General features: G+C 42.4%; 3 protein-coding genes across 4 annotated transcripts in view; 2 read left to right on the plus strand and 1 right to left on the minus strand.

The window, feature by feature from the left end:
- The window catches only part of cabin1 (calcineurin binding protein 1), a 35,032-nt gene extending 27,942 nt beyond the window's left edge, over positions 1 to 7,090 (minus strand). Inside the window, exons 1-19 of the mRNA XM_022753797.1 lie at positions 7,034 to 7,090; positions 6,788 to 6,880; positions 6,569 to 6,682; positions 6,194 to 6,328; positions 5,867 to 6,047; positions 5,628 to 5,757; positions 5,364 to 5,513; positions 4,656 to 4,963; positions 4,328 to 4,505; positions 4,103 to 4,236; positions 3,801 to 4,018; positions 3,039 to 3,111; positions 2,534 to 2,721; positions 2,290 to 2,427; positions 1,889 to 2,077; positions 1,562 to 1,804; positions 1,305 to 1,458; positions 1,103 to 1,218; positions 700 to 861 (exon numbers count right to left, since the gene is read on the minus strand). Coding sequence (XP_022609518.1) covers positions 700 to 861; positions 1,103 to 1,218; positions 1,305 to 1,458; positions 1,562 to 1,804; positions 1,889 to 2,077; positions 2,290 to 2,427; positions 2,534 to 2,721; positions 3,039 to 3,111; positions 3,801 to 4,018; positions 4,103 to 4,236; positions 4,328 to 4,505; positions 4,656 to 4,963; positions 5,364 to 5,513; positions 5,628 to 5,757; positions 5,867 to 6,047; positions 6,194 to 6,328; positions 6,569 to 6,682; positions 6,788 to 6,880; positions 7,034 to 7,036 — 2,907 coding nt within the window. The 5' untranslated portion in view covers positions 7,037 to 7,090. The remainder of the gene's footprint in view (positions 1 to 699; positions 862 to 1,102; positions 1,219 to 1,304; positions 1,459 to 1,561; positions 1,805 to 1,888; positions 2,078 to 2,289; positions 2,428 to 2,533; positions 2,722 to 3,038; positions 3,112 to 3,800; positions 4,019 to 4,102; positions 4,237 to 4,327; positions 4,506 to 4,655; positions 4,964 to 5,363; positions 5,514 to 5,627; positions 5,758 to 5,866; positions 6,048 to 6,193; positions 6,329 to 6,568; positions 6,683 to 6,787; positions 6,881 to 7,033) is intronic.
- Positions 7,091 to 9,226: 2,136 nt separating this feature from the next.
- Positions 9,227 to 11,413, plus strand: LOC111227345 (neurofilament light polypeptide-like). Its single transcript, XM_022752796.1, has 4 exons — positions 9,227 to 10,297; positions 10,507 to 10,631; positions 10,750 to 11,159; positions 11,256 to 11,413. The coding sequence occupies exons 1-4, from the start codon at positions 9,227 to 9,229 to the stop codon at positions 11,411 to 11,413; spliced, it is 1,764 nt and encodes a 587-aa protein (XP_022608517.1).
- A 6,568-nt stretch (positions 11,414 to 17,981) lies between these two features.
- dock5 (dedicator of cytokinesis 5) overlaps positions 17,982 to 26,332 on the plus strand; it is a 32,283-nt gene continuing 23,932 nt past the window's right edge. For both annotated transcript variants that reach the window (XM_022753089.1, XM_022753097.1), the window contains exons 1-8: positions 17,982 to 18,128; positions 24,255 to 24,338; positions 24,586 to 24,626; positions 24,715 to 24,770; positions 25,045 to 25,141; positions 25,299 to 25,447; positions 25,591 to 25,726; positions 25,835 to 25,992. In XM_022753089.1, the coding sequence (XP_022608810.1) occupies positions 18,086 to 18,128; positions 24,255 to 24,338; positions 24,586 to 24,626; positions 24,715 to 24,770; positions 25,045 to 25,141; positions 25,299 to 25,447; positions 25,591 to 25,726; positions 25,835 to 25,992 (764 nt within the window). In that variant the 5' untranslated portion in view covers positions 17,982 to 18,085. The remainder of the gene's footprint in view (positions 18,129 to 24,254; positions 24,339 to 24,585; positions 24,627 to 24,714; positions 24,771 to 25,044; positions 25,142 to 25,298; positions 25,448 to 25,590; positions 25,727 to 25,834; positions 25,993 to 26,332) is intronic.

Genomic DNA, 26,332 nt, shown 5'->3' on the forward strand with positions numbered 1-26,332 from the left:
ATATCAGACTTGGGACACTGTCTCTGATCTTCATTTTTCAAACGTACATCAAATCTATCTATTCACCAAGAATCCTTGCTTCCGAAAGTAAACAAACGCAAGATAAAAAAAATGTTTTTGTATTTCAGGAGTTTCTTTGGAGAAGTGAAAGGGCTCTAAAAGGTAGAGACAGAATAGTCCAACAAATACTAAATAAAAGCAAAAGAGTAAGTTGTACTGCTGTTGTTTGTGGTTTATCTAAACGTGTTCACATTTCTCACTCAGTAAATTAATGCTATTATGCCATTAAAGCTATTTCATGGCCTTCGTTTATTTCAACGACACCAGACGTGCGTACCTTGCAAGCCAACAAAACAACATTAATGGATAAAGCAGACATCCTCTGTGACGTGAGGGTCAGTGAGGGAACATGTTTGCGTCATCAACATCAACGTCTGCTGCTGTTCAAACACTATTTATGTGTGTTCGCCATTACATGTGAGAAATCATACTTTACTCAAAACCTTGAGCTACTTTTTTTGTTTTAAATTTTCAATTAAATAAAACATTGTTTAAAATAGGTCAAGCAAGCTTAGCTGAGATTAACCTTTGTTGCTGAGATTAACCTAGTAGACTTTGATTGAGTCACTTAAAGTCCATGCAACAAATTACGATAAACTAAATCAAAGGTGTGACAAGAAAGACTTCTGAGTGTTTGACCTGTGGAGATGAATGGTCCTCAAGGTAGCGGGCCTTGCTCTTCTTACTGGGGTATGCATACAGGCAGAAGAAGCACTGTTCCAACGCCATCTCCAACTCCTCTTTGTAGGGATGAGCATCATTGCTGGAAGAGGCTGCAAATTCTTTTTCCAGAACTCGAACCTCCAGCAAAACATAAGAATGAAGCTTGGTCAAACTGTTCAAATGGCCTATACAAATTAATTTAGTCACAATTTTGGGGTCTACAGCTGTTTTATGTAACTATGTAAGAGCAAGAATGCATGGCATATAGAATAATTATTATAATCTGATATCAAAAGGCATGTATGCAAGCTGTACATTCACATATCACCTTGGTCAGATCACAGTAGTTCTAGAGAGAGAGGTCTACAAACAAACTTACGAAGAACTTGAGGAGTGCACCGTCTGAGCTGCAGCACAAGGAGCGACGGCCAAGATACTCATGGGCTGTGTTCAGAAGCATGAGGGAGGAGGGCAGCATCGGAGTGTCTGAGTCATCTGAAAGCAAGACTTGATGGGGTCAGTCACTGCAACAGGTACCGTGGCATGAACACCAAGAGAAAACCAAAGGCATTAAAACAAACCTTCATCATCCCCTACAGACATATGCTGACGGAGCATACAGTCAAAAGCTGCCTCCTCATGTTTGATAATGCGATACAGTATAATCCACGGCAGAACCGAGAAGAAATAAGGCTCCTTGGGATCGTCGGAAATGGTCATGCTAAGATCAATCAGCTGAAGACACAACAGAAACAACACAAACGCTTATCAGTTTCTTGTTATAGTATCAGTATAACTGTTTCTTCCAGAAAACTAGTGTTGTCTTTAGCTCTCTAACCTGAATTAGGTTGTTTGCCAGTCGAGCCATGCTAGAGAAATGGGGGACATTGCTCAGAAGCTGTAAGTCTTTGGTGAAGCAGACCTCGGTGCCATCCAGCAATGTTCCAATGGTGCTGACCCACTCCTCTTTACTAGGCGGTGAGCTGTTTGAAGCAGAGTTGAGCTGCTGCAGGGCTTCATTCAGAGCCAGCTCGCTGCACTCCAAACACTGCTGGTAGTCCTGCAGCTTCAACAGCGAGTTCTAATTCAGAGGATGATAAGTGTCAACCATCGGCCAATTCAAAAGATATATATGTTCAATCAATATTATTGTTGCATGTCTAACCTGCAATAGCATTAGCTGAGCAGGCCGCTCTGGTGCTGAGCTCACAAACTCTAGGGGTTTACTCCTGCTGCCATAATTAAGAGTGGGCTGCAGCAGACGTACAACAGACTCAAAGTCTGCAGACTCAAAGAGTCGCTGGATCTCTTCCAAAGACTGACAACGCTCCAGAGACTTCAGCCTCTTGTCGATCTGTCAAAGGAGACACAAGACACCCGAAATTAAACCCAAAAAAGCTAGAAGCCTTCAGAAGACTTGCTAATAGTCCATTTTTTAAAAGTAATATACCATTATGCTGAAAAAAAAAAAACAGAATTATTTTGCTTCTTAGCGTTTCACACATTCTTTAATGGTATAGTATAGACTGGAAACTTTTTCTTCTCATAACTCATGAAAACACTGACCTCCTCCACAGAGATCGCTGCATCTACACGTAGGTTAGGCAGGTTGATGGTGTAATGTTTCCCTTCAGTGGACTTTGGTTTGCTCTGCAACAAACCTATACAGACATCATAGCTCTCCAGTGCCAACTCCATGTCTCCCTGAAAAAAGATAAGAAAGACACACTTACAAGTCACATCTGGTTGAGCTGAGTTTTAAGGGCTCATGGAACGAAAAGTTTGTAAAAATACAAAGAGGAGTTCCTACCTGAAGGGCCAAGAATCGTGCCTTGAGCCAGTAGACACGCACCATGACATCCAACCAGTCATCCTCAAACAGGTCTCTTTGGGATGAAGCTAGGGCCAGGAGTAATAAATCACCCTGGAAATGCTGCCCAGGGAATTCTGAGTCAGCTGTGTCATTGCCAGGACCAACGCTGCTTCTTCTTGGAGACACTAGACAAGGAAAGAAATATTGTCATAAGCCAAGGGTAAACATGTTGTTCCACACATGTGACTCACTAATATTTAACAAATCCCACAGGTCATTGTGTTTAGGACTGTGATTGCAGTGCCATGTTCAGGCCAATCAGTTAATTTTTTAAAATACAAAAAAGCAACAATGACATCACATTAGGTAAAATGTTGTAAGTGCTACTTGTGATATGAAATATGACACGGTACAAACATTGCAGCACCTGCGGGTTCCACAGCACTATGATGCATCACTAAACCAAACTTTGTCGAAGTCCAATCAGCTCACTGGTACTTACCAGTCTTCCCTTTTTTGTGTAACCACTGCTCCAACTGTAGCTCCATACACGCTAAGCTCATCGTCACCATTTCCTGTACATTTAGCAGATAATAACACTTATTAGAGATCATTGGGGCCAATTTTGATGAAAAACTATAGTTATGTCCCTGGTCCCAATTTCAGAAAATTTTTACTTCTTTTAGACCCTGGAGTGCACAGCCCTTCCCAAAACTAGATCCCGAGTGACTCTAGAAATATCAGAATTATCTGGCACAACACCAATGTTTTAATTTGAACACACACCATAAACAATCTTTAAGATGCATGTACAACAAACATTTACCATTTCATATCACACTAAAATTAACCTATTAAAATAATGATAGTTAAGGAATTAACATTGCCTGCACATTTATAAACCAAACACAAAACAAAAGCATACATAATAAGGCAAAAGAAAATTGAAAACATGAGTGCTAAAGGATAAAAGACAACACCGACAAAGCACATCAACAACAACAACAACAACAACAACAAGTTTTTAAAAGAGATTTTAAAGTGTGTTCTGAATCTGTGAGCCTCGGATCCTCTAGCAGGCTATTCTACAAAGGCCTGGTCCCCCTTTGTTATCAGTCTGGAGTTTGGAGCAGTAAGTAAAGACCTGCCAGAGGATATAAAGCTGCTCACTGGCTCATTCGTGCAAATTGCATTCAGTGATATTTTCTGTCTAGTGAGTCTAAAACCAACAACAAATTTAAAAAACAGTTTTCTTGTCATTTACCCTGATGTGTTGGTTGCTGCAGTCCCGAAGCAGAGGGTTAGGAAGACCACTACTGTGCTTCCTCCAGGTCTGATAGACTTCCAGCACCACAGCAGTCAGCCCTCGAGGCCACTCCTTAATGAACTTCTGACCCACAGCTTTCAGATAGCGCATCATCAGGTCCAGTATACCACCATTGGTCATATTATCAAGCAGGTATTTGTGGACATCCTGTTGCTCTACAGAAGGGAATACACACGTTATTAATATGACAGACAGCACAACAGTGTATTGTAAATACGTATCCACAAAGCACTACATACCAGACTCCATGTATTCAACTGAGTCAACAGGCAAGCAACTCCCATGTAGAGGCTGTATGTCCTCCTTCCCATCACACTGTGTCTCAAGATTACTCAGACTCTCCTCATCATTATCAGGATCAAACTTCTTTAGCCTAAGACAAACGAGCAAAACAGCATTTAATTCTAAAGAACTATAACAAGCTGTGCATTTATGGATATTATCTTTGGTTTAGTGTAAGCTACCTGGAGGGTAGATATTTAAAAAGCAGTTCCTGAAAGTCAATCTTCTCTTCCTTCTTGCATTTTGTGTTACGAACACGTGCTGAGCGCCGCTTGGCCGTCTCCCCACTATCTTCCATCCCACGTTTCCTTTTTGGCGCTTTCTTCACTTTATCTGTCAGGGAAACCTCCACCGCTGTAGCTGTGAACATACAGTAGGATAAAAAAAAAAAAAGACATTCAATTCTGGAAATACTTGGTTATACAGTTGCACTTACAATTACTACAAAAGCTTATAATTACTTATCAAATGTAGGCAGAGTAAAAGAGAATTTTTTTTTTATGAACTAACCAACAGGGTGAACAGAAGTGGTGATTTCCACAGTGGTCTGACTGGGGGTAATCTGCAGCTGAGTGCTGGGCTGGGGGAGCACTATTGGCTCAGAGAGGACCACTGGAGGCAGGGATGAGCTGGGGCTGCTACTCAGCACAGTGGTCTGGCCCATACTGACAGGACTGCTAGGTTGGGGGAGGTTCTGGAGGAAGTTTGGGTCACTATACTCTGACAAGTCAATCCTGCGGCCCAGACTCGGACGCGGTGGCTCACATGTGGTCTGATGTCTGTACATTGCAAGAAGGCTTTCACCCACATGCTTCCATCTGAGATTAAAAAGATTTATAAAAAACGCTCATTAATATTAGCACAAACTGTCTTAACAAACAAACAAACAAATATGGGTAAAACCCGATATTACAACCCTCGGCAGTAAAGGTTAGAAAAGGTTCACAAAATTTAGGCCAGAAAACAATTACTTCAATGTCAGTGGAGCTCAACCACGAATTTCAGTACAGTATATGCTGTTTCTGCATTTTCAAGCGTTGTAAGAAAACTTTGCTGAGTGTTAATTGGTCTATCCTCAGAGAGGCATATCATATGCTCAACTCTTGACTGTTATTCTCACTTAAAATATTTTCAAAAGTGACAGGCCAATTTAAACTAATCCGCCCAAACAGGAAAAAAACAAGACAGTTCTCAGAGACATAACAGCTCAGCACTCACGAGAGGCAGCGGATGGGCTGAATCAGGACAAGGTCTGGTTTTGGTTCACAGTGAGATAGCGCCTGTCTGCGTTTCCGTATCTCCAGGGCCTCTTCCACAATGGATTTGCGCTCCTCTTCCTCCACTTCCACATAATGAATAGACATATCGCTGGAAATAAAACCCCCACACCACAGCAGAGATCCGTCAGTGATATGAAAGTATGGAGTCACAGCTACAACACATTCTAAACAGGCGGAGAAATAAAATGTGAGCTGGCTTCACCATTTCATGAACATCTGCATCGTGTCCCTCTTCAGACATGGCTGCTCCTCAAAGATTTTCTCCTTCAGCACCAGGCCTTTAGTGTAACAATGATCCTTCTCTAAGGCTTTGGCGATGAAGTAGAGGCAACCTAGAAAAATGTACACAGATGCCAGTAACTTCACTTTCTGTACTTGAGCTCTTGTAATGGTAATGACAGTGAGTGCAGAGCAAAGAGCTTATGATCATGTATTACTTACAGGTGTAGTCACTGAGCGTGTAAAGAATAGTTATGAGGTTGTCAAGGCAGGGCCAGTGATCTGGGTTACAGTGCAATCCCTCCTCAAAGGCATGTCGAGCGAGAGGAATTCGCACCAGTCGCACAGCCACCTGACCAATTTTGTACCACATGTTCACATCTGTGGAATCCAACATGACAGCCTGAGAAAAGAACAGAGTAGAAAATATGGTATTAACATTCACTGCAGTGTTATTCATGTGCATTAAAGACGCATTTAGTTGCACAAAGTGGTGTGATGCCAAGAATGATAATTAAGTATTAAACTGGCACAGTTTTGTCGTTTCACCTCCAAGTAAAATTCCATGGCGGTCTCCAGGTCATCCCGCGATGCAGCCATGCTGGCCAAGTTTTTAAAAGTAGAATATTTCAACATCAGTCCAGGATGCTTGAGACCCACTCTCTGATCATCGGAAGGCATGGCCTAAGATATTAGAGGATACATCAAATTTGGCACCAACCACAGAGTAATGCAGATTCATCTTAAGCCAAAACAAGTGATCCGCCTCACTGACTAAAAGGGGTGTATAACCTGGATTCTGTGAGAGTATTAAACTGCTCTCAATTACACCCTGATACACTGTATTCTGGATGTTCTGCACAAGCATATTAGCAAAGACGTTTTGATAACTTTGATGGGATTATATACTGTGTGATATTTTACCTCTTTGAGCAGTGGAGTTTTGAGAAGCTCATGATAGGCCTTACTAGACTCCTCAAACTTGTCATGTTTTTGAAGATCTAAAGCTTTGTGATATAAAGCAAAAGCCTCAGCTTCCTGTGGACAAAAATAAAAAACAACAACTTATTACTTGCACAGAAGAAAAAGACTGCAGCAGTGCAGATGCCACATATTGCTGATTCATTATTATATGCTCTGTACCTGAGCCTCTTTCGTCTGACTCTTGTTACTTCTCAAAGGGTCTTGAGACTCATCTGCAGCTGTCGCAGCAGCATTCAGTGCTGCTATGCGAATCTGTAAAGAACAACACAGAAAAAGAGGCCAAACCCTTTAGCAAGCAGATGTATTAGTGAGGAAGGGGCGCTAGCGAGAGCTGAATAGTCTGCAAAATCACAAGATGTACTGATACAAAACAAAGAGCAACCACTCAGTGATAAAAAGCCTTACCATCTTAATATCAGGAAAGCAGGGCTTCCACTCTCACGGTTTTCAGACTTTGAATGGATCTATAGAAATGAATAGGAACCGAGCAAGGAAAGATAAAAGCAGCTAAGATAGCAACAGAGAAAGCAAATGTGACGTTACGAGAATAAGACATAAAGAGAATATCATATTGTACGTCCCATCACCAGTCAGTCCCCTACAGACTCCCCAGGCTGCTGCCAACTCTATCATTTACCAAAGCCGGTCAACTGCCTCGCCTCCAAAACCCTCTCTATTTTTCATTCAGTTTGAGTAATGCTGTCTCTCGGACTAAATTAACCCTATCTCCTCAGAGAGAAGAGCAGTTGTCGAGGGGGGCTTGGGACAGACTAGCTAACGTTCCCCAAATCTCACTCAAAACTTAGCCTGGTTAGCTTAGCTCTGCGGTGAGACATTGCTGCAGTTTGTTCTGAGCTAGTGTACAGCTTCACTGGTGAATAATTCAAACACGGCTCCAAACTGCAGGTGGTAAATGTATGTTCCTCACGGGATAACAGATTTAACTAGCTAACAGCTCACATTACTGCCTCGGCTAGCTTTTATTAGCTTACACATCAGATGAGCTAACGTTAGCTACTGTTTCACCGGGTGACCATCACTTGCAAAGCTGGGCGCCTGACCTACCGTTCATTCTGGTTTTAATTGCATTTGCAACGTTGTTATCACTGTAGCATGGCACAAAAATCCCCAAACACTGCGGTCATTAGTGGACATGAAGCACAAAGCAAGTTTGAAACTTCATTTATTCCCCATCCTTTGTTGTTGTCAACGTTGGGAGCGTTTGCGTCACAGCACGACATTTGCTACCCGCCAAGTAGTAAAGTCGTCTCTCATTGGTCAATACACTGAGGGTGTATTAAAGTGACCAATCATATATTACGATGTTGGTTTAACCACACCATCAACACACACACTACTGAAATGTCATTAAGCACAATGGTAAATTATGTTACCAATTAGCTACAAAAAGTAATCATTGGAATTTTATGTACAAAATTAACAATTTAACTTAAGTTTTCAAATCTGTCAAAATAATGTGAAATCATTGCTTAAAATACAGACATTAGCCTATAGATAGATAGATAGATAGATAGATAGATAGATAGATAGATAGATAGATAGATAGATAGATAGAGAGATATCCCCTAGGGGAAATTCATGAATTGATACTTAATGCTATGTTTATTAAAGTACAAGGGGGATCAAATTAGCAGCCTGTATAGCCAGTGCAGGACAGTTTTCAATGTTCTTGCAGCTTGAACCAATCCAAATCTTTTCCAAAAAGTAGGGTGAAAACAATGTCTTTTCTATTTTATTTTATTTTCTTAATTTTCAATCATGCAACAACATTGTCTATAGCTACACTGTTTCAACAGCATGTAAGTCACAACCCTACAATAGTCTCTGAGACATTAGGTAAAATATGCGGTTTATATAGGTTAAATCACGGAATAATGAAAGTAAGGTGCAGTACATAGCAGGTACTTATGTGTAACTTGCATGGTAAACAGATAACCACTAGAGGGCAAACTTTTATTATAATAGTATAAAATGTTTTCTCTGAGATGAGGTCTTTTTTTTATTCACAGGATTTTCCAAAATGTTAAGTCTTCAGCTGATTTGCTTTACATTGACTACCTGTGGTATTGCATTGGAATATTTAGACTGTAATAATTTTCTCATTGATGTTCTGCCTAACAGAACACAGACAATGCAAAATGGTGCAAGGCAGTGTCATCTTTTACAGAAGGTGGTTTTCCTCCCCCTCCTCCATCATGCAGTATTTCAAGAGTTACATGACAGACACATTATGTCATTGTCAGGATTTATGGTGGCAAATTGTAACAACTTCTGCAGTTTTTAGGAGTAACTGTATACTGTTTTTGTCCTCAGTGACCCTGGCCGTTGCAGTCCCTTGTTGCTCCACCGCTTATCCCCGCCTCCCCCACCCCCAACACTGATTCTTACCCCACCCCATCTTTCCCTTGGCTCAGACTGGCTGGCTGGCACCATTATCAATTCCTTCTGTCAGCATGCCGGAAAAAAATAGCTGACGTCACAGTCATTACTGGCTCTATAAAAGCCAGAGTAATGCAGATTCACTGTGCAGTCAACCCAGCCACATTCCTAGACAGAGAGCAGCCCGTCTCTGAAGTCATGACTTCCACCGGCTTTGACCCGTACTTCTCCTCTTCCTACAAGAGGAGAGTGGTGGTGCGCAGTGCAGGATATGGAGCTGGTGGAGGAATAGGCTCTAGGTCTGCCTACTCCAGCCATGCAGCCCCATTAACTTCCTATGCATCGCTACGCAGAAGTTATCCAACTCATGCCCGAGTTACCTCCAGCTACTCCTCTGTGCTTTCTGCTCCAGTGTCCGCAGCTGCCACTGAGCTACGACTTGACCAAGCAGCCCAGGTCAGCTCTGAGTTCAAAACACTAAGGACCCAGGAGAAGGCTGAGCTGCAGGGCCTGAATGACCGCTTTGCAAGCTTCATTGAGCGGGTCCATGAGCTGGAGCAGCAGAACAAGTTGCTGGAGACTGAACTTCTGCTGCTCAGGCAGAGGCAGACGGAGCCATCCAACCTCAGGGCCCTGTATGAGCATGAGATCCGCCAGCTCCGAGCTGCTGTAGATGAGGCTCGCCATGAAAAGCAAGCTGCCCAGGATCACAGGGATGAGATGGAAGATGTGCTGAGGGACCTGCAAAAGCGCTATGAGGATGAAGTGCTCGGCAGAGCAGAAGCAGAGGGCAGGCTCATGGATGCCAGGAAGGGAGCAGATGAAGCTACACTGAGCCAGGCTGAGCTTGAGAAAAGAGTTAGGAACCTGCTGGATGAGCTGGACTTCCTGAAGCGCCTCTGTGAGAGTGAGATTGCAGAGCTGCAGGCCCAAATACAGTACAGAGCAGATGTGTCAGTGGAAATGGAGGTCAGTAAACCTGACCTGTCTGCTGCTCTCCGTGACATCCGAATGCAGTATGAGAAGCTGGCCCAACGCAACCTTCAGTCAGCCGAAGAGTGGTTCTGCAACAAGATGAATGTGATGACAGTAGGCACTGTTCGCAACACTGAGAGTGCAAGACATACCAAAGATGAGGCTGGAGAATACCGCCAGCTCCTCAAAACCAGGACGCTGGAGATTGATGCCTGCCGTGAGATGAACCAAGCTCTGGAAAATCAGCTGCAGGATGTGGAGGAAAAACAGAGTGCTGAGATCTCTGCACTGCAGGTGAGGCAACAGACAGACTCTGAAGTAAAGGAACAGGGCTGCACATACCACTGCAAACACAAAAACTGAAAATTACCTGTAGTGACATAGAAACGATTTTCTGTGTGTTTTCACAATTGAAATGAGTCACTCCGCATTTTCAGTTATTGGATTTTTCATCCTGCCCATAATGTGCGACTAACATGTCACTTTATTTTTTTTCTATACAGGATACAATAGGTCAACTGGAGGAAGAGTTGAGGGCAAACAAGAATGACATGGCCCGCTACTTGAAAGATTATCAGGACCTCTTGAATGTGAAGATGGCCTTGGATATTGAAATTGCAGCCTACAGGTCAATAGTATCATCAATATAGCTTTGATTCCTTTCTGTGTTTTGCATATTGTGTTATAATTCTGATTTTTAATCACGAAAAGCTCACTATTTTCTTTCATGTGTCTTGTTCCATTAGGAAGCTCCTTGAAGGAGAAGAGAACCGTTTGAATGTGGCAAGTATGGGGTCTGTCACCGCCTACTCCCAGGCCATGTATGCTGTTCCGTCTTATGGAAGAACACAGATCTCCATGCAGGCTCAGCTGAGCTCTGCAGCTCCGTACCTGCTGAGCTCCCGCTTGTACACTTCATCACTCTTCAAAGAGGAGACAATATCCGCAAGCCAAGCACAGCAGGCGGAGGCCAGCGCCCCTCAAGAAGACGACGATGAGCAAGTGGAAGAGGAAGAGAAGGAGGAAGAGGAGGAGGAGCAGGTAGAAGAGAAGGAGGAGGAGGCAGAGGAAGAGGAAGAGAAGGGAGAAGAGGGGGAGGAAGTGGAGGAGGAGGAGGAAAAACAAGAGGAAGGAGAGGAAGAAGCAGATGAACAAGGTTAGTGTGGTGATTTTACTTATTTAACATATGCATGTGTGAAGTACTAAACTAATTCTAACTTTTATCCCCCCTCACGTGATTTTTTTAATAAAGAGGGTGAGGCAGAGGATGAAGCAAAAGAAGATGACGAGCAAGGAGGAGATGAGAGCCAACCCCAAGAAGAGGCCGAGGCTGAGCAGAAGGAGGCAGGAGGTGAAAAAGAAGAGGAGGTGGAGGCTGAAGAGAAAAAACCAACAGATAAAAAAGTTTAAATTTACATGCTTTAAAAACACCCGCTAGCCTGTAGCTAAAGGATCTCCGGTGCTCTACATACAGAGATGTTTGTCTCAGTCAAACCAAATGAGAATCTCTTGAAATCAGAAGTGTCAGTGAACCTACCCTGTGTATGATCAACTCGAGTGACTTATAGCATGTACGCACACATGCACACTGTGCCGGCAAAGAAATTAAACTACTTAAAAGCTAATCAATTAACTGACGATGACAGGATGTGTCCGGAGTAGAAAATCTGCTTTGTGGAGATGTGTTTGCAAACACCTGTGTGCTTTACTGCCACCAAAACATGCCTGTAACACGACTGTCTGTATGTGCAATACCCAGTTTGAAATGCCTTACTCACTGAGTGCTTTTAGTCCATGATGTGCTGCATTGAATTCCAATAAAGCCTTGAAGCCTTGACAACCTTGAGCTGGCATCAGGATTTTCATTTGTATTTATAAACAGGAACATTTGCACTGAAGTGTCAAATCAAGTAATATTTAGCACAAATAAACGCATTAGCAGAAAATTATATTCAATGTCCACGCTCTGTGACTCACTTTCACAAGCAAACGAGGAGATTTTTACTTGCTAATTAGCCCAAAGCTCCTCTTTCACTCAGGGTTTATAACAAAATCTTTCTTTTCTCAACAGAATGTTAATGGGGGTTAATGGAAAAAGTACATAGATGGCTGCCAAAGAGCTCCTGCCTCTATCCGTATTGATAAATCTGACTGGAAGCGAGCGCTGCAGCAAACAGCAAAGTCAGCAAGTCTGGCTTGTTTTATTATTTTTCAGGAAATGAAAAAGAAAACATGAAAAAACAAGAAATGAAACAAGTATCAGACAGTATCAGACAGAATTAAGTTTCAAGTTGTCAACATTAGGTTTCTCTTGACTTGGCTAAACCGAAGTCTAGACTAAAAGAGATGAATTACAGTGGCGTTTTTGTCTTTATCTCAAGTCAGCAGGTCGTCTCTGTCCTGATGTGCCTACAGTCTCTGTGTGATCAGTGAGCTGACACCGGTGTTTTTCCTGCTGCCTCACCCTCATCCACATCACTGTCCATAAATCAGGGTGCACTGAAACCTTTATGACTCAGCTAGTCTGCTGCACCAAAGAATCTGGCCAAGTGTCAACTCACACAGGACAGCGAGAGAGAGAGAGAGAGAGAGAGAGAGAGAGGGCAATTTCATTATTTCATTAAGGAGAGAAAGAGAGAGATTGAGGGTGAACGGTTGGGGGGGGGGAGTATCTCACTGTACTAAACCTTGGATGAGGACAGACTGTTTTTTACCCGGCAAAGAGGTGGAGAGAACGAGGGCTTCCTTTAGGCATCTGCAGAGATGTAATCCCTATCACACCGATGAACACCAAACACGCACACTCTCTATTGGTATTCTCTTCTCGCACACACAGATTTAGACAACAACCCTCACAGGAGTGGATGAAGCACACTTTGAACACACTTTGCATCATCTTGGGGATTCTACCCTATGCTAATAACTGCACATGTGGTACATGAACTATATGCATCTCCTTCTCCTCTCCCTCTCCATCCTCCTCCTTGTCCTTGGTTTACCCCGCCTTGAGCTAGACTACATTATCCTCCTGTCTCCGTGGCTCTCAGCTGCTAAGACTAGAGCCAGTCCAGCGGAGCACTCAGTTTAATCATTAGAAATTCTACTTTGCAATGAATTTGGCTTCGCTTACACACACCTCTCACCACTCAAAGCGAGAGCAATATTGCAAATGTTTTCTTATTGATTAAAAGTGCACTAGTGATATATTGTTAGCTGGATTTTAACACGCAAGCTGCCTGCAGAGAGGATGCACTCTTCACAATAAATACTGTACACCACCAGCAGGATGTATACTGTAGCGAGATACTCCCTCAGGTGCTCATATGTATCACTCATGTCGCATGCAGTTAGGGGAAGGTGGCAGGTCTGTGTGTGTGTGTGTGTGTGTGTGTGTGTGTGTGTGTGTGTGTGTGTGTGTGCGTGTGTGTGTGAGTGTGTGTGTCTTTGTGTGTATTGGTGTGTCTTGGGGCACAGTGGAAAACAGATCCCCTGTAAATGTAGCATATCAAAAAAAAGCTGTATTATTTTTACCACATTTCATCTTTTATTGAGTTTCAGCCCCTGTTTCATCCGTCACATTTGGCCTGTGAACAGAGTGGTGTATAAATCTTATAACTCTCCCTCTTGTGGGCATGCACTATGTGAAAGGGAGGGAGGCCCATCACTGAGGCCCACTGAAACCTCCCAGATATACCAATCCTTGACAAAACAAAGAGCAGGAGGTGCAGCAGGAGACACTGACAGCAGCTGAGTTTCCTGTAAAAAGGTAAAACAAACGTGTGTAGTACAGTAAGTTACCCTAAAATAGATACGATTGTTTTCAGTGTAAAAGCTTCTGTGTTTCACTCCTACTGCCAGGATGGTTATAGTATATATTAGTCAGTGACACGTTTTACTCAATGGCTTCCATCACCACAACTAAATATGACACTTGTGTCCCAGCCGTTTTTAACATCATCATCATCATCACATATGGAAAAATCTAGAATTTAAAAGCACATCTAAAGACCGGCTTGGTCCCAGAGTCATTACACGTTGTCTGCATATGGAGAAGAATATCAACTTTCCAATACAATAAATGGCTATCACATTTCAGGAGGATACAGGATACAGTCATGCACTGTTTTGGCCTCAGTGTCAGGAATCTAATCTGCAACCCAGAGTACCAGAAGCATTGCTTGTTATTTGGATTTGTACTCAGGCTTACATGACAACCTTTAGGTTTATAACCGAGGTAATGCTGAGGTGAAATGTTGCACTTTAGTGTACACAGATGTCGGCACCTCCAAAAGACAGCATATATTTGCATTCATTACTTTTAATGAACACGGGGGGACTAGAATCAAAAACCAGACTTATTGCTTTCCATGTCTGTGGATTAGATTGACTTTGAGGGAAGCGCTTGTCATCCTGATTGTGTTTTCTGAAACTGTAGGTAGGATGTGTGCACTCCTCTCAGACTGCTCAGGCTGTGGTCCAGACTGCAGGGTGGGTGGTCACGCTGCAGTCTGCCTTTTCAGTTGTCACACAGCCACGCTTTGTCTTCACAAAGAAAAGGAAGTCTCAGATAAGAGTTGTGGCTCCCTCTGCTGATCTCAGAGAACCACCTAATTAAAAGCCTCTGTGGAACAAGCCTTTGCAATGGCCTGGTAGACAGCAGACAGCAGACTATTTCATTTAAAGATGTGGCGCTCTCGCTCTAAAAATAGAGACTTGCTTCTCTTGGTGTACATACCCACTACAGTGCTACAAAGGCTGCTTCTCTGAGTCAGATGGAGACAAATGGGGGAGCCTGAGGGCACATCCTTTGTCGTGCATCACAACCTAGACATTAGATGTTAGACTTGTGGGTGTAAATGTGCTAACCCTAACTCACCTGCAGTCGACTGACTCTGTGATCACATGCATTAACACTGCATAGGTCCCACTGTCTGTATTTCTTCAGGCTGGGCTGCAAGTGAAACCCATCTGTGCAAAATAACTCTGTTTATCTGACCATAACATCAGAAGATAGATCACAGGCACAGTAAATGTGCAGGAATTCATGTAGGTGTCACAATAAGCACAGAAAAATATGGACAGCTCGCATCATTACACAGTGACCATGGCGACTTCGCGCAGCGAGAGCAAGAAAAACACATCTTTTATTTAACATTCTGTAGAAGTAGAAAAGTTTGAATATGACTTCTAGCACCAAAAAGTCAACTGAAAATCAACTTCTGCCCCAGGAGGTTGAGTCCTTGTGCGCAGATAGTGCATTGATCTATCTGCATGGCATTGCAGGACCGGGCTATTACCTGATTCTGCTGCCAGACAGCCAGGTGGGTGCTGAGGCCCAATTTGCCTCTGGCGTCATGCGGTCCTGGCAATGGACCCATAAATCCATTAGGCCTTTTGTTCGCTTTTGTCTCAGGAACTGAACACCTTGGCGGGGGCTACGTCCAAAGCCCTACCACTCAGAAGTCTCTTGTAGTTCCCCACATCATAGAAGTCACGGTTCAGTGAGTTTATTAATGTCAGCAACTGAATAACAGTGGAGTCAAGACTGGTCAAGCTTTATTCATATGGTACCTTTCATACATAAGGATGCTCACACACACACACACACACACACACACACACACACACCCACACACACACACAAACACTCAGAGGCACACACTCTCCAGCACGTATGCCCACAAATACTCCAGAGTGTGGGAAGTTATCATTTCAATTGTCTGTCACGCTAAATGTTCATTCATAGCGTGTCTGTTATGACACACTGGGAGGCCCTCAGGCAAAGCAAACAGACTGGATACTCCTGTTTCAGGACAAAAACAGTAGCTTCATCTTTTCTTTTTCTTTTTTTCTTTTTTCGACAATAACCACAGCCCACTCTCACCAGAACACTTCTTCACTCTCATGCAGAAAGTGAGAGCTTCAGTTTTTACGTTCAGCTGTTGTGACTTTGTATCCACATGTGCATCTTTACCCCACACATCTGCACATAGATGATAGACTTTTCTTTTTTTTCCTTTTTTTTTGCTATTACTAAAATGCTGCACCTGGCGGGAGAGTTTTAATAGAAGACACAATCTGATCTAAGAAGTTGAGGGAAGCATGGATTTTCTGTGGAGACTCAGTCACAGCTGTCACACACTGATGCAAGGCCCGCACCCACACACAAAGACCAGCCCACCACCATGTGAATTTACTGATTTCCCTATAAAGGCTCTGTCGCGGGGAAGAGTTAATGACGTTATAGAAGCAGACATCTAAAACACTATGTCACAACAGAATGTGATACATCAGTCTACTGTTTGCAATAGCACAAAGCAGTCAGGTGATGGCAATATTGTATTCCTTTTTGCAGATAACTTTTGATATGAAGTGTGAACGATTTTGCCAAAGGTATGAGGAGAATCAGAGGCAAGCACCTGCAGCTCAGCTCAGAAACCGGTCACCATAATCATGTGTAACAGCTCAAGTCATAAGCTTGGAAGTTGTACGTGTAGCTGCAAAATATATCTCTAGTTGCTGATTTTCAGGATGAGTTCAATTAGTGTGTTTCAATCCTTTATGATTTGTCAAAAATACAATAGAAGACAATACTGGGTCTGAGAAGTAGGAGAAAATGATTAATGCATGTAACTGTTTTCGTAGCAGAAGTTCAAAATGTCATCTGAAATTATGATTCTTAAAAATTTCTGCTTTCTTGATCATAGTTTTGGCCAATAACAAACGGCTCACAGCGCTGTTTTGCAGTGTCCATATGTTCCGTAGTTCTGTCTTTTTCAAATATAATGAGATTCAATAATGGCTTTCAATCACACTATATTGTGTTGTGTTAGTACTAATTCACCACAAGCTGTGTTTTAAAGCAGCTACATCACAATAGGTGGAGAAAAAATGGACATCATCCTGTCAAAGAGAACAACAAAAGCATTGGATGACTGAACATTATTGACAGCACCATTTGGCTGACCACACACACACACACACACACACACACACACACCCACACACACACACACAATCACACACACACACACACCCACACACACACACACAATCACACACACACACACACACACACACACACGATGGGCAAACACAAACAAAAGGCTAAGTGGGCTACCAGGTGTCAGCCAGCAGCTGTAAATTACTTCGCTGGGCAGGGGAGGAGGGTGGTGAGCTGTATTTGTGATATACTGACCATGATGAAACCACATTAAAATTAAACCGAGCAGCCTCGTTGATGGATTTCAATACAACTGTTTTACCCATACTTATGTTTTTCTAAACAGTTATTTGTGCTGCTTGTATGAAATGGTCTGCACAGCTAAATCAAATAAATTCTTATTTGAGGATATAAACATGTCCCAGGTCTAGTCACTCAGAATACAGTGGGTCTCCTTTAAATCAGTCAGTGTGAGCAGCAGCAGCAGCAGCAGCAGCAGCAGCAAGGAGCTTGCAATTCAATTTCATTTTAAATTAAAAACAATAACCTGGTGATAATTTATTTATGACACATGAGTGATTTATAACCCGGGTTTAGATTAATTATTCCTCTAGATTGTCAAATGTGCGTGTCAGTGTAGTTGTGAGAGTGAGGTGAACACCATCAGGAGTCCTTGAAGCAAAACGAAGAATAGTTCAGTCGCTATAATTTCTCTAAATTCAATTTTAGCTCATTTGAGGATTTATGAGGAATTGTTACAGGTATCGATTGACTGGCGTCTCGGGCAGAATAGCTTCTCGGACAAGGTTCCCGGAGACAAACCTTTGATGAAATGAGCGTCTGTGCTGTAATGTGCTGGGTGTGTGTGTGTGTGTGTGTGTGTGTGTGTGTGTGTGTGTGTGTGTGTGTGTGTATGTAGGGGGGTGAGGGGGAGGGTAGTTTGGGCAGCTCGTGGTTCACGCCTATCCCCTTCTCTCCTCTCGCAGCAGTGTTTGTCCTCCTCTCCCCTCCCCGCCCGATCCCAAGTTATGATGGCGGAACTCTAGACTTCGGTATGAGCAGGAGTGCACCGCCCGTCCTCGTTTAGCAACTGTATATAGTTATTTATTTATTCAGCCAACTTTACATCTTTCCACGCAATGACCCGTTGGATTCCCACCAAAAAAGAGAAATACGGAGTCGGTAAGTTCTTAAATTTATCGTTCGTGTGGTTTGTTGGTGGTGGGATCGCCGAGTGAACTCCCAGCAACTACACCAACAACTTCAAAGGAAAGGGGACTTAGTGAAGTTGGGAAACACAAGTTATTGGCGACTTTGTTGTTGTTGTTGTTGTTGTTGTCGTCGGTACATTGCGGGTATGAACACTGTTGCCCTGCTGGGTTTCACAAACTTTTTCTTATACCAGGCAACTTGATATTTACCCTCCGTGTTGTCCCAGTGACTCCAGATATTTGGTTGTAATAAAAAAAAAAAGCTTTTATAGCTGTCCATAATAGGTGGTGAGGAAATATGGAGAAGAGCCAAGAGTTCAATGAGCATAGCAGTCATTGTTGTACTCAATCTATCTGAGCTGACTTGCTGTAGTTACTGTGAACTTAAATGAATCCTCACTTTGCTGGAAGGTCCCTCAAAGCCCCCTCAAGGACTCCTGTAGGGTCCCACATGGGAGACACTGCTGTGACTGTACTGTATTTGAGATAAGAGAATTAAATTTGCATAGACATTGGGTTGACAAGTGGTATTTGGCTATGCTTACATAGGACTTTCCTGTATCAGTGTAATGAACTATAACTTGTAAGCATATTTAAACACATGTCTGTGTTCCTTACAACCTATAGTTTAGATTTTTTTTTTATTTTGACTCCAGTGGTTTGTGATAAGGTGTGGCCCTGTTACCTGTATGTGTGTGTTTGTGGGCTTGCATACTACTGTGCATGCATGTTCATGCTATCAGGTAGACTTCCACACCCTCAAAGTAAATCAGCACAAACCAAAGTTGTTGGCTCAATCCCTGTCTGGTTTACTGACTTTATGACTTTATAGCCAGCACAGGTTAGCTGGTCATTGGATACCATTCTGACTCACCTCTAAGACTGTGCTTAAAGCTACAGACACTTGTGCAGACAGTGTTTCCTGGTGTGCGGCAGATGTTAACACATGAAGAAAACCCTGCATGTGGGGATAATGAATACACCTAGTGTGTAGTTTTTCTGGCGTAGGTGTGAATTAGAGCCCAGGACTGAAAATACCTCACCTATGCTGGATCCTCTCATTGACTTCAGTTTAGGTTTTAAAGGCAGTGTTGTTTGCTCTATCGCTGTTGTGACTAAAAATCATTTTTGAACTCACAATTCGGGAATATAGGTTCTGCTCTGCAGCACAAACACTTGGTCATGTATGACCTTGTTTTAGCAGCTGATGTTGAGGAATGTTTTTCTCTGTGTTAATCCTTTTAGATCCCAGTATGGCATTCAAAAATGTTGCTCTGCATGATTCTGTAGACTGTGCTGTTCTCCTGACATTCACATAAGAAACAGGGCAGGAGTCACTAACACTGTACTTAATCCTTAAAATACCATCGGACCCTGTACAAGGTCTTACATTTTTAATCCGATTAGTCAACCCAGGCTGCGCTCAAATACAGGCAACTACATTTTGGGATGAAAGAAGAGATCGCAAGGTTTCTGATAATATCAGTTATATCATGCTAGCTAACAGGGAAATATGGATAATATGGGGCTTAAGATATCACTATCTTTTATGGTGAATTTGTGACACCATAATAATAGGATAGCCTCCTAATTTCAACATCCTTAAGAGAAGCACTGTACTAGAGGCTAAAATGAAGCACTGAAATCAGCGGGTGAAAAATATGTGCATCTCTGTTTTTATACTATTTGCATCTATACTGGCATCCTGTGGGTTTATTAGATTTCAAGGCAAGGTGTCTTTAATGAGGAGCAAATACTTACATGAATTTTAACAAACCAAGATAAAGCTTCCCATTTGTATTGAACATTACACATCTGCGGCTCACAGATGTGGTCACTGAATAACAGTAAGCCAGGAAGTTAAAGGGGAACTCTGCTGATTTTACACATCAAGTGTGTTTAGAAGGTGTTGGGGAATACTACTACATATGTCAGACAAGTTGTGTAAAGCTTAAAGCCTGTGACTGCAGAGGAAGCTCTATTAAATCACCTCAAATACTGTGACTTGAGTCAGAGTCGGTTGGGTCTGAAGTTTGAAAATGAAAAAAAAGATCTGGGGATGTAGAGTTAGAGAGAAGTGAACTTACCAAACCTCTAGCTCCTCATCTGTGCTTTAGGCTAGAGCCACATCAGTGGCTACATCAGCCACTACCAGCATGGTGGGTAATGTAGGCAAAACCAGGTTTTGACAAGGAAGAAAAATGTATGGAATAAAAAAGATGGTACACCTGGCTACATCATTTTATATCCTTTTTTCAAAACCTGACTATTGTGAGTCTGACAATGTTACAGGAGTGCAGTGCTAATTAGTGTAGCGTAGTCTTTTAAAGACTATGGTACACATCTGCTTCTTCTCCCTCATTGAAAAATGCAGCTCTTTGAACATGCCAATATGTTTTAATTTAAAAGTTCACCAGTGACACCCTTTTAAAGGTTAAACTCCAACTTCACTGAAAAGTACATTGTCGGGGTATGTGACGTCATGAATCCACGTCCTATGTAAACATCGTAAACTCAGATTTAAGGTTAGTGCAGAGAAACTTTTCTCCTTCAGCAGATGAATGTGAAAACATACTACGACTGACAAACTCTGCACCGTGAACCTCAAAAAACCACAAAAGGCAAAGCACATTTTTGAATGGAGGGAGACTTTAATATATAATTGTTCTAATGATTATATTTGAATCACAGCAGCAAACCCCTGGGGTTTACTTGTTGTATATATTGTATAATGATATAATGATTGCGATACCTTACATTTCTTACAAGCAGCAATGCGGCCTCCTATTATTACTATCAGTTTTCTTCAGGGAACTGCCTTTCAACCCATTCAAGTCGTAAAGACTGACTTCTGCTTGTACTCACTTCAGGTCGTGTGAACTGGGTTACAAGTGCTCAACCTCGTTTTCCACTCAGTGATATTATGCAATAAATAGCAAATGAGTTTTCTTAAAATTATGAGCAGCTTAAAGTTGTTGTCTGTGCAGGTGTTGCAGGCTGTGTGGGTGTCTTTTTAGTAAAACAAATCTAAAGCTGTTGAGATTTGCAGCCTCCATCGATTGTAATCACTACACCCCTGATTGTCCATCTTGCAATGTCAAACCTGATTGCAGCAGGTGATTTGGAGATTGGAGGTGTTGCCCTTGTTCTCAGTTTTGATGAACTGACCAGATGGTTGGGCAGCCCATGACTTTTAAAACTTAATTTGAGAATAATTCTTTAAGAACCTGGAGAAAGGTGCTTTTTTTTTTTCTCCGTCACATAACACAGTTTTTATTTTCTTTCTGTTAAATGTTGCATCAGGGTTTTTAACTAGAATTAGAAGATGAGCCCACACTGGTCTAATTTTGTCCCTTTTTGCACTATTAGCTTGGAACTTGAGAATTAACTTTCTGATTTATGGATAACCTATAAGGACTTATCATCTGGAGCCTAGTTTTAAGAGCTGCGGATCGTTCTGGCTGTCTAGACAGTAGACAGGAGGTGAAAGGCTTTTCTATCGAGGTCTTTATGTTTTGAAACGTCCTGCCTGAGGAGATTTGGCTGAAAAACAAGCTTTAATACACTTGCTTTTACCTAATGACTTTTTGTAGATAAACTGTACCTCTCCCTACTTTGGTAGCACAAATTTGTTCATTTGGACACAAGTTTTATGAGAAATAGATGATACATTACTGAGTGTTGTCTTCCTGAAGACCTTTACGAATACATCAGATTTTATGTAATACCTGTGTCCACTTGGTTTGAAGTAAACACTTCTCAATTGTGATGATTTAAAAAAAAAAAAAAATTGAATAGCGTAGTTTGTAAAATGGTTTGCTTTCAAGCCCTTCTGTACAAATGAAAAAGAAGGTTGTTGTTTTTGTTACATCAGAGCCTGTTTGTGCAGCATGGCATTCGTCTGCTCCATTACTGCCTTTATTATTCCATTTCTTTCATGTATTGGACTGAATGTTATTCAGCTGGGAATCAGACAGAGTTCAGCTTACCAATCTCTCTGTTCAATTGTATGTTCAAGGGTTGATTCTTGTATCTTGCATCATTTTTTTCAAAGACCCCCCCCCCCCCCCCACTTGTTTTATTCATTGGTCCGATTTTTCTATCATGGCCATAACTTGGAGAATTTGTTTATGTTTTGCTTTTCACACCCAGCCAGTGATGAGAACAATAGATTCTCGTTGCATTGTGTTAACTTTGATGAGCTGCCAGCAGCTGCTCAAACTGTTCAGCCCTGCTGTTCTTAAATTGCTGGCTAATCCACTTCTATGATAAATCACTTAGAGTGAATTAGGCTGACTTTGATTTAACATTAGTATGCACATTAACTTGAACCTGAGCAGATAGAGGTTTTATTGGAATTTACAACAGCAGCTACAGCCTCAGTATTTCAAGTTTAAGAGGAAGATAGTGCGTCTCAGCGTTGCACAGATGAGCTGCGCTGCCAAGGCCCAAACTGCTGACTTTAGTTGAGACAGTGTGGCATCACAACACGCTCAACTGGGTCCCTGCCACTGGCATATTGCCATGCCGTTGCCAGGCTTGGACACTGTGTCAAGTTGGAGAATGGACCATTGTCACTCTCGGCATGACCAGAGGCAGATGTCATTTCTTCAGTGCACGTTTCATTCGATATTGTTCTGGCTGCACAAATAATTTCCTGGTGAAAACAAAAACTCCTTTCAAGAGCATATACACCATGTCAGTGACTTCTTTTTAAATAAAACAACACACACTGTGGTGTTGCAGGACGGAACTTTCTGTTCATAATAATATTGTGGTTTGTGTTTTTAGAGGTGATAACCACCATGTGAGGAAACTCATGTTTTTACTTAAGGGTAAATAAAAGCAAGAAAAACATGATTTGTTTTGCAGAGGCTTCGGTATTTGTTTTCCCTTGTGGGAATTCCTGGTAATGTGTCATTCACAGGAACCTGTTCAGGTGATCCTAACAACATAGGCAGCATGGGTCTAGCTAGTATTTTAAGAGCCCAAGGGCTGGTTACAAAACAGTCTCGGACTAAAATCTGATTCCCTGTGTTGATGTATGCCTGTGCAAATTTCTTTTCTGGAAAGTTAGAAAAATCTGTCAGCGAGGAGGAAATCGTGGAGAGAAAAAGGGGTAGTCACGTTCACTGTTTTGTCAAGTTTTGGTATTCAGACTGAGGTGTGATAAGCTGAGCCAGTTGAAGCGTGCTCGGAAATCTGGCCTCCAGCAACAAGCATTATCACCATGCAAGTCAGGACAGAGCTCTGCTCATGGTTCTTCTATCTGACTGTGAGAATGAGTGGCTCCACACTATTGCAGCTCCCTCAAGTCATGACAAAGACCTTTGCTACAGTATTGTTAGGCAAGGTTTGTCTTTTGCAACGCCTGTCTGGTTTTGCGTGTGCGCTCGTCTGATCCGCCCCATACATGTCCTTGTTGGAGAGTTAAAAAGGGAAAGACAGGAGTCGCCTCCAGGAAAGCTGTTAGCTTAATAAACTGAATGTAGAGAAGGGCAAGGCTGGTAGGTGAGCCTTTTTAGCAGAAAGGAAACTTGTGACCAAAGGCCACAGTGGTATGATGAGGTCAGAAATATAGAGAGTGTGATACCATCGCCTTCTTTTAAGCTCTGCCTCTCACTGTTGACACTGAAGATACCTGCTCCAGAATAGTCCATTTGCTGAAACATTAAACACAGCCTCAGGGCTTCCATTTCAATTAAGAGTCATCAAAATGCTTTAGAGGTTTGAGTCACACAGTCTTCCTGCACAGCTCATAGTCTGCTGTAAGAAAGAGCACTGAGATGAGGAATAAATCACAGATTGAAGATTCTCTTTGCCTGCGAGTCCAAGTTCTGTGACACGGCGGGCGAATTGGTTTCCCTTTCCAGGGAGAGAAGGCAAACCTCTGATCCAAAACTTTTTAAATACACACTTTCTCCTATGTGTTAGCAGTTATTGAAAAGGGATTTGGGGTTTTGCTTAATCCACCGGACCTTGAGGAGGAAGAAAACTTGTCAGTCAAACTGTCGACCGAAACCTTTTCTTTGTCAACACTGGTTACTGAATGTTGTGTGTGTTTCTCATAATGAGACAGCCCTGCTTTTTACTTCAGCAATCTACAATTATGATCCCAGTGGTGAGCAGGAGCTGTGTCTACAGGTGGGGGACACGGTGCACATACTTGAGAAATTGGAAGGTGAGTGAAGCTGAACACAACACGCCCCGACACATCCCTCCTCTCTCTCTCCCCCCTTTTTCTGTGCAAGCTGACTCAGGAACTTAGATGAAATGTTGAATTAGCCGGCGATCAATATGCAATACATAACAATGTAAATGAGTCTCCCACATTGTCCTCCTGACAGGTTGCACTGTCATCACTCCTACCTTGTCCACTACCTCTCCCTCACTGTAATAGCTTTCTCTATTAATTTGTTTCTCCCCAGGCTGGTACAGGGGCTACACGCTACGAAAGAAATCACACAAGGTAAGGGCTTAATTAGCGCTCCGTTATCTCCTAACCAATGTTGTTATTTCTGTATGCGTATGCTGATAGTGCCTCATTGTTTCCTCAGGGCATTTTCCCATCTTCCTACATCCACTTAAAGGAGGCTACAGTTGAAGGAATAGGGTGAGATCACATATCAGTAAACATATCATCTTGATGATAATCCACTTTCCTTTTGATTTGCTGCCCTGCCTTGTCATTTGCCAATAACGTAGCAGTGTACTTGTAATTATCATAAGTGAGGATTCAGTAATGCTTTACTTGGCTGTGCAGGGAAACCGTCCAACTATTTATCATGTATAGAAATGCACTTGAGTTTGTCTAAATGATGTGACATGATCTGTGACTGATGAGCCACTTGTTCAGTATCTTATTATTCTCTTCTTGTGGCTGGTAGCCAGCAGGAAATAATTATTCCAGCAGATTTACCCCTGGTGCAGGAGCTCGGGGCAACTCTGAGGGAATGGGCACAGATATGGCACAACCTCTTCGTGGTATGTGTAGATTGTCTCTCTGTTATCAGCCCCTCTGTTTTTCTAGTACACACAGTCATGTTCACCTCCCTGATCCCCACCACTTTTACTCCATTTTGTTTTGTTTCATTCCTCTGATGGTTGCGTTGCTATAAGTATATTCCTGCTTATCTGACAGGTGAACAAGACAACCCTGTTCAGGAGTGTTCAGCAGATGGCCTACAGCCTCATCGAATATCGATCTCAAATAGTGTCAGGAACGCTGCCCAAGGATGACCTTGTCGAGCTGAAAAAGAAAGTCACAGCAAAGATTGATTATGGAAACCGGTATGAGTCGTGCTGCCTTATTGTACTGCAACGAAATGCCTTCTGACATAAACACCATTGTAAAGTTTTATAGGCTTGAGTCATCGCTCTGAGATTGTCTCTGTAAACTCATCTGATGCTGTCGGATCCTCTGTGCTGCTCAGGATTCTGGGGTTGGACCTGGTGGTGCGAGATGAAGCAGGAAACACTCTGGATCCTGACTGGACCAGTACGGTCAGTCTGTTCCGGGCGCACGAGACCGCATCCCGCAGTGTTGATGACAGGATACAAGAAGAGAAGGCATGACTTTTGATTTGTTGATGCTACCAGTCGCTGTACTCCATTGTACCTGTCCATTTCAATTAATATGTATTTCCATGCACTGCCCGGGGCCTTGTTTTCATGCAGACACGGCTACAGAACCTGGAAATGAGGCGTCAGACTCTGTTCAGCACAGTGCACACCTACAGTCTACTCATGAACCTGAAGAACTTTGTATGCAACATTGGAGAAGATGCTGAGCTGCTCATGTCTCTGTATGACCCTGATCAGTCTGAATTCATCAGGTTAGCTCCTCACTTTTCTCTTACATCCACAATTAAGTATCAAGTTGCGGTTATTTGTCTATTTGGGTCAGGTTTGGGTTTCATTGGTCTTTTAATCCAAGAAATGTCAAACTCCCTGAGAAAATGAAAAACGACACTCCGTGCAACAGAATGTATCTTGATTTGACGCAAACTGATGTTGATGTACCTCATGTCGACAATTACCACATGATTGATAAAAAAGGGTTCTTTATTTATTAACTTTATTTTCAAAAAAATGAAAAAACACAACCACTACTACTTCTACAGTGCTGCAGCGATTACTACTATTCATACTTTGTCACATTATGGCACAAGTTAC

This window comes from Seriola dumerili, unplaced genomic scaffold, assembly GCF_002260705.1.
Source record: "Seriola dumerili isolate Sdu_G_001 unplaced genomic scaffold, Sdu_1.0 BDQW01000017.1, whole genome shotgun sequence".
NCBI lineage: Eukaryota > Metazoa > Chordata > Actinopteri > Carangiformes > Carangidae > Seriola > Seriola dumerili.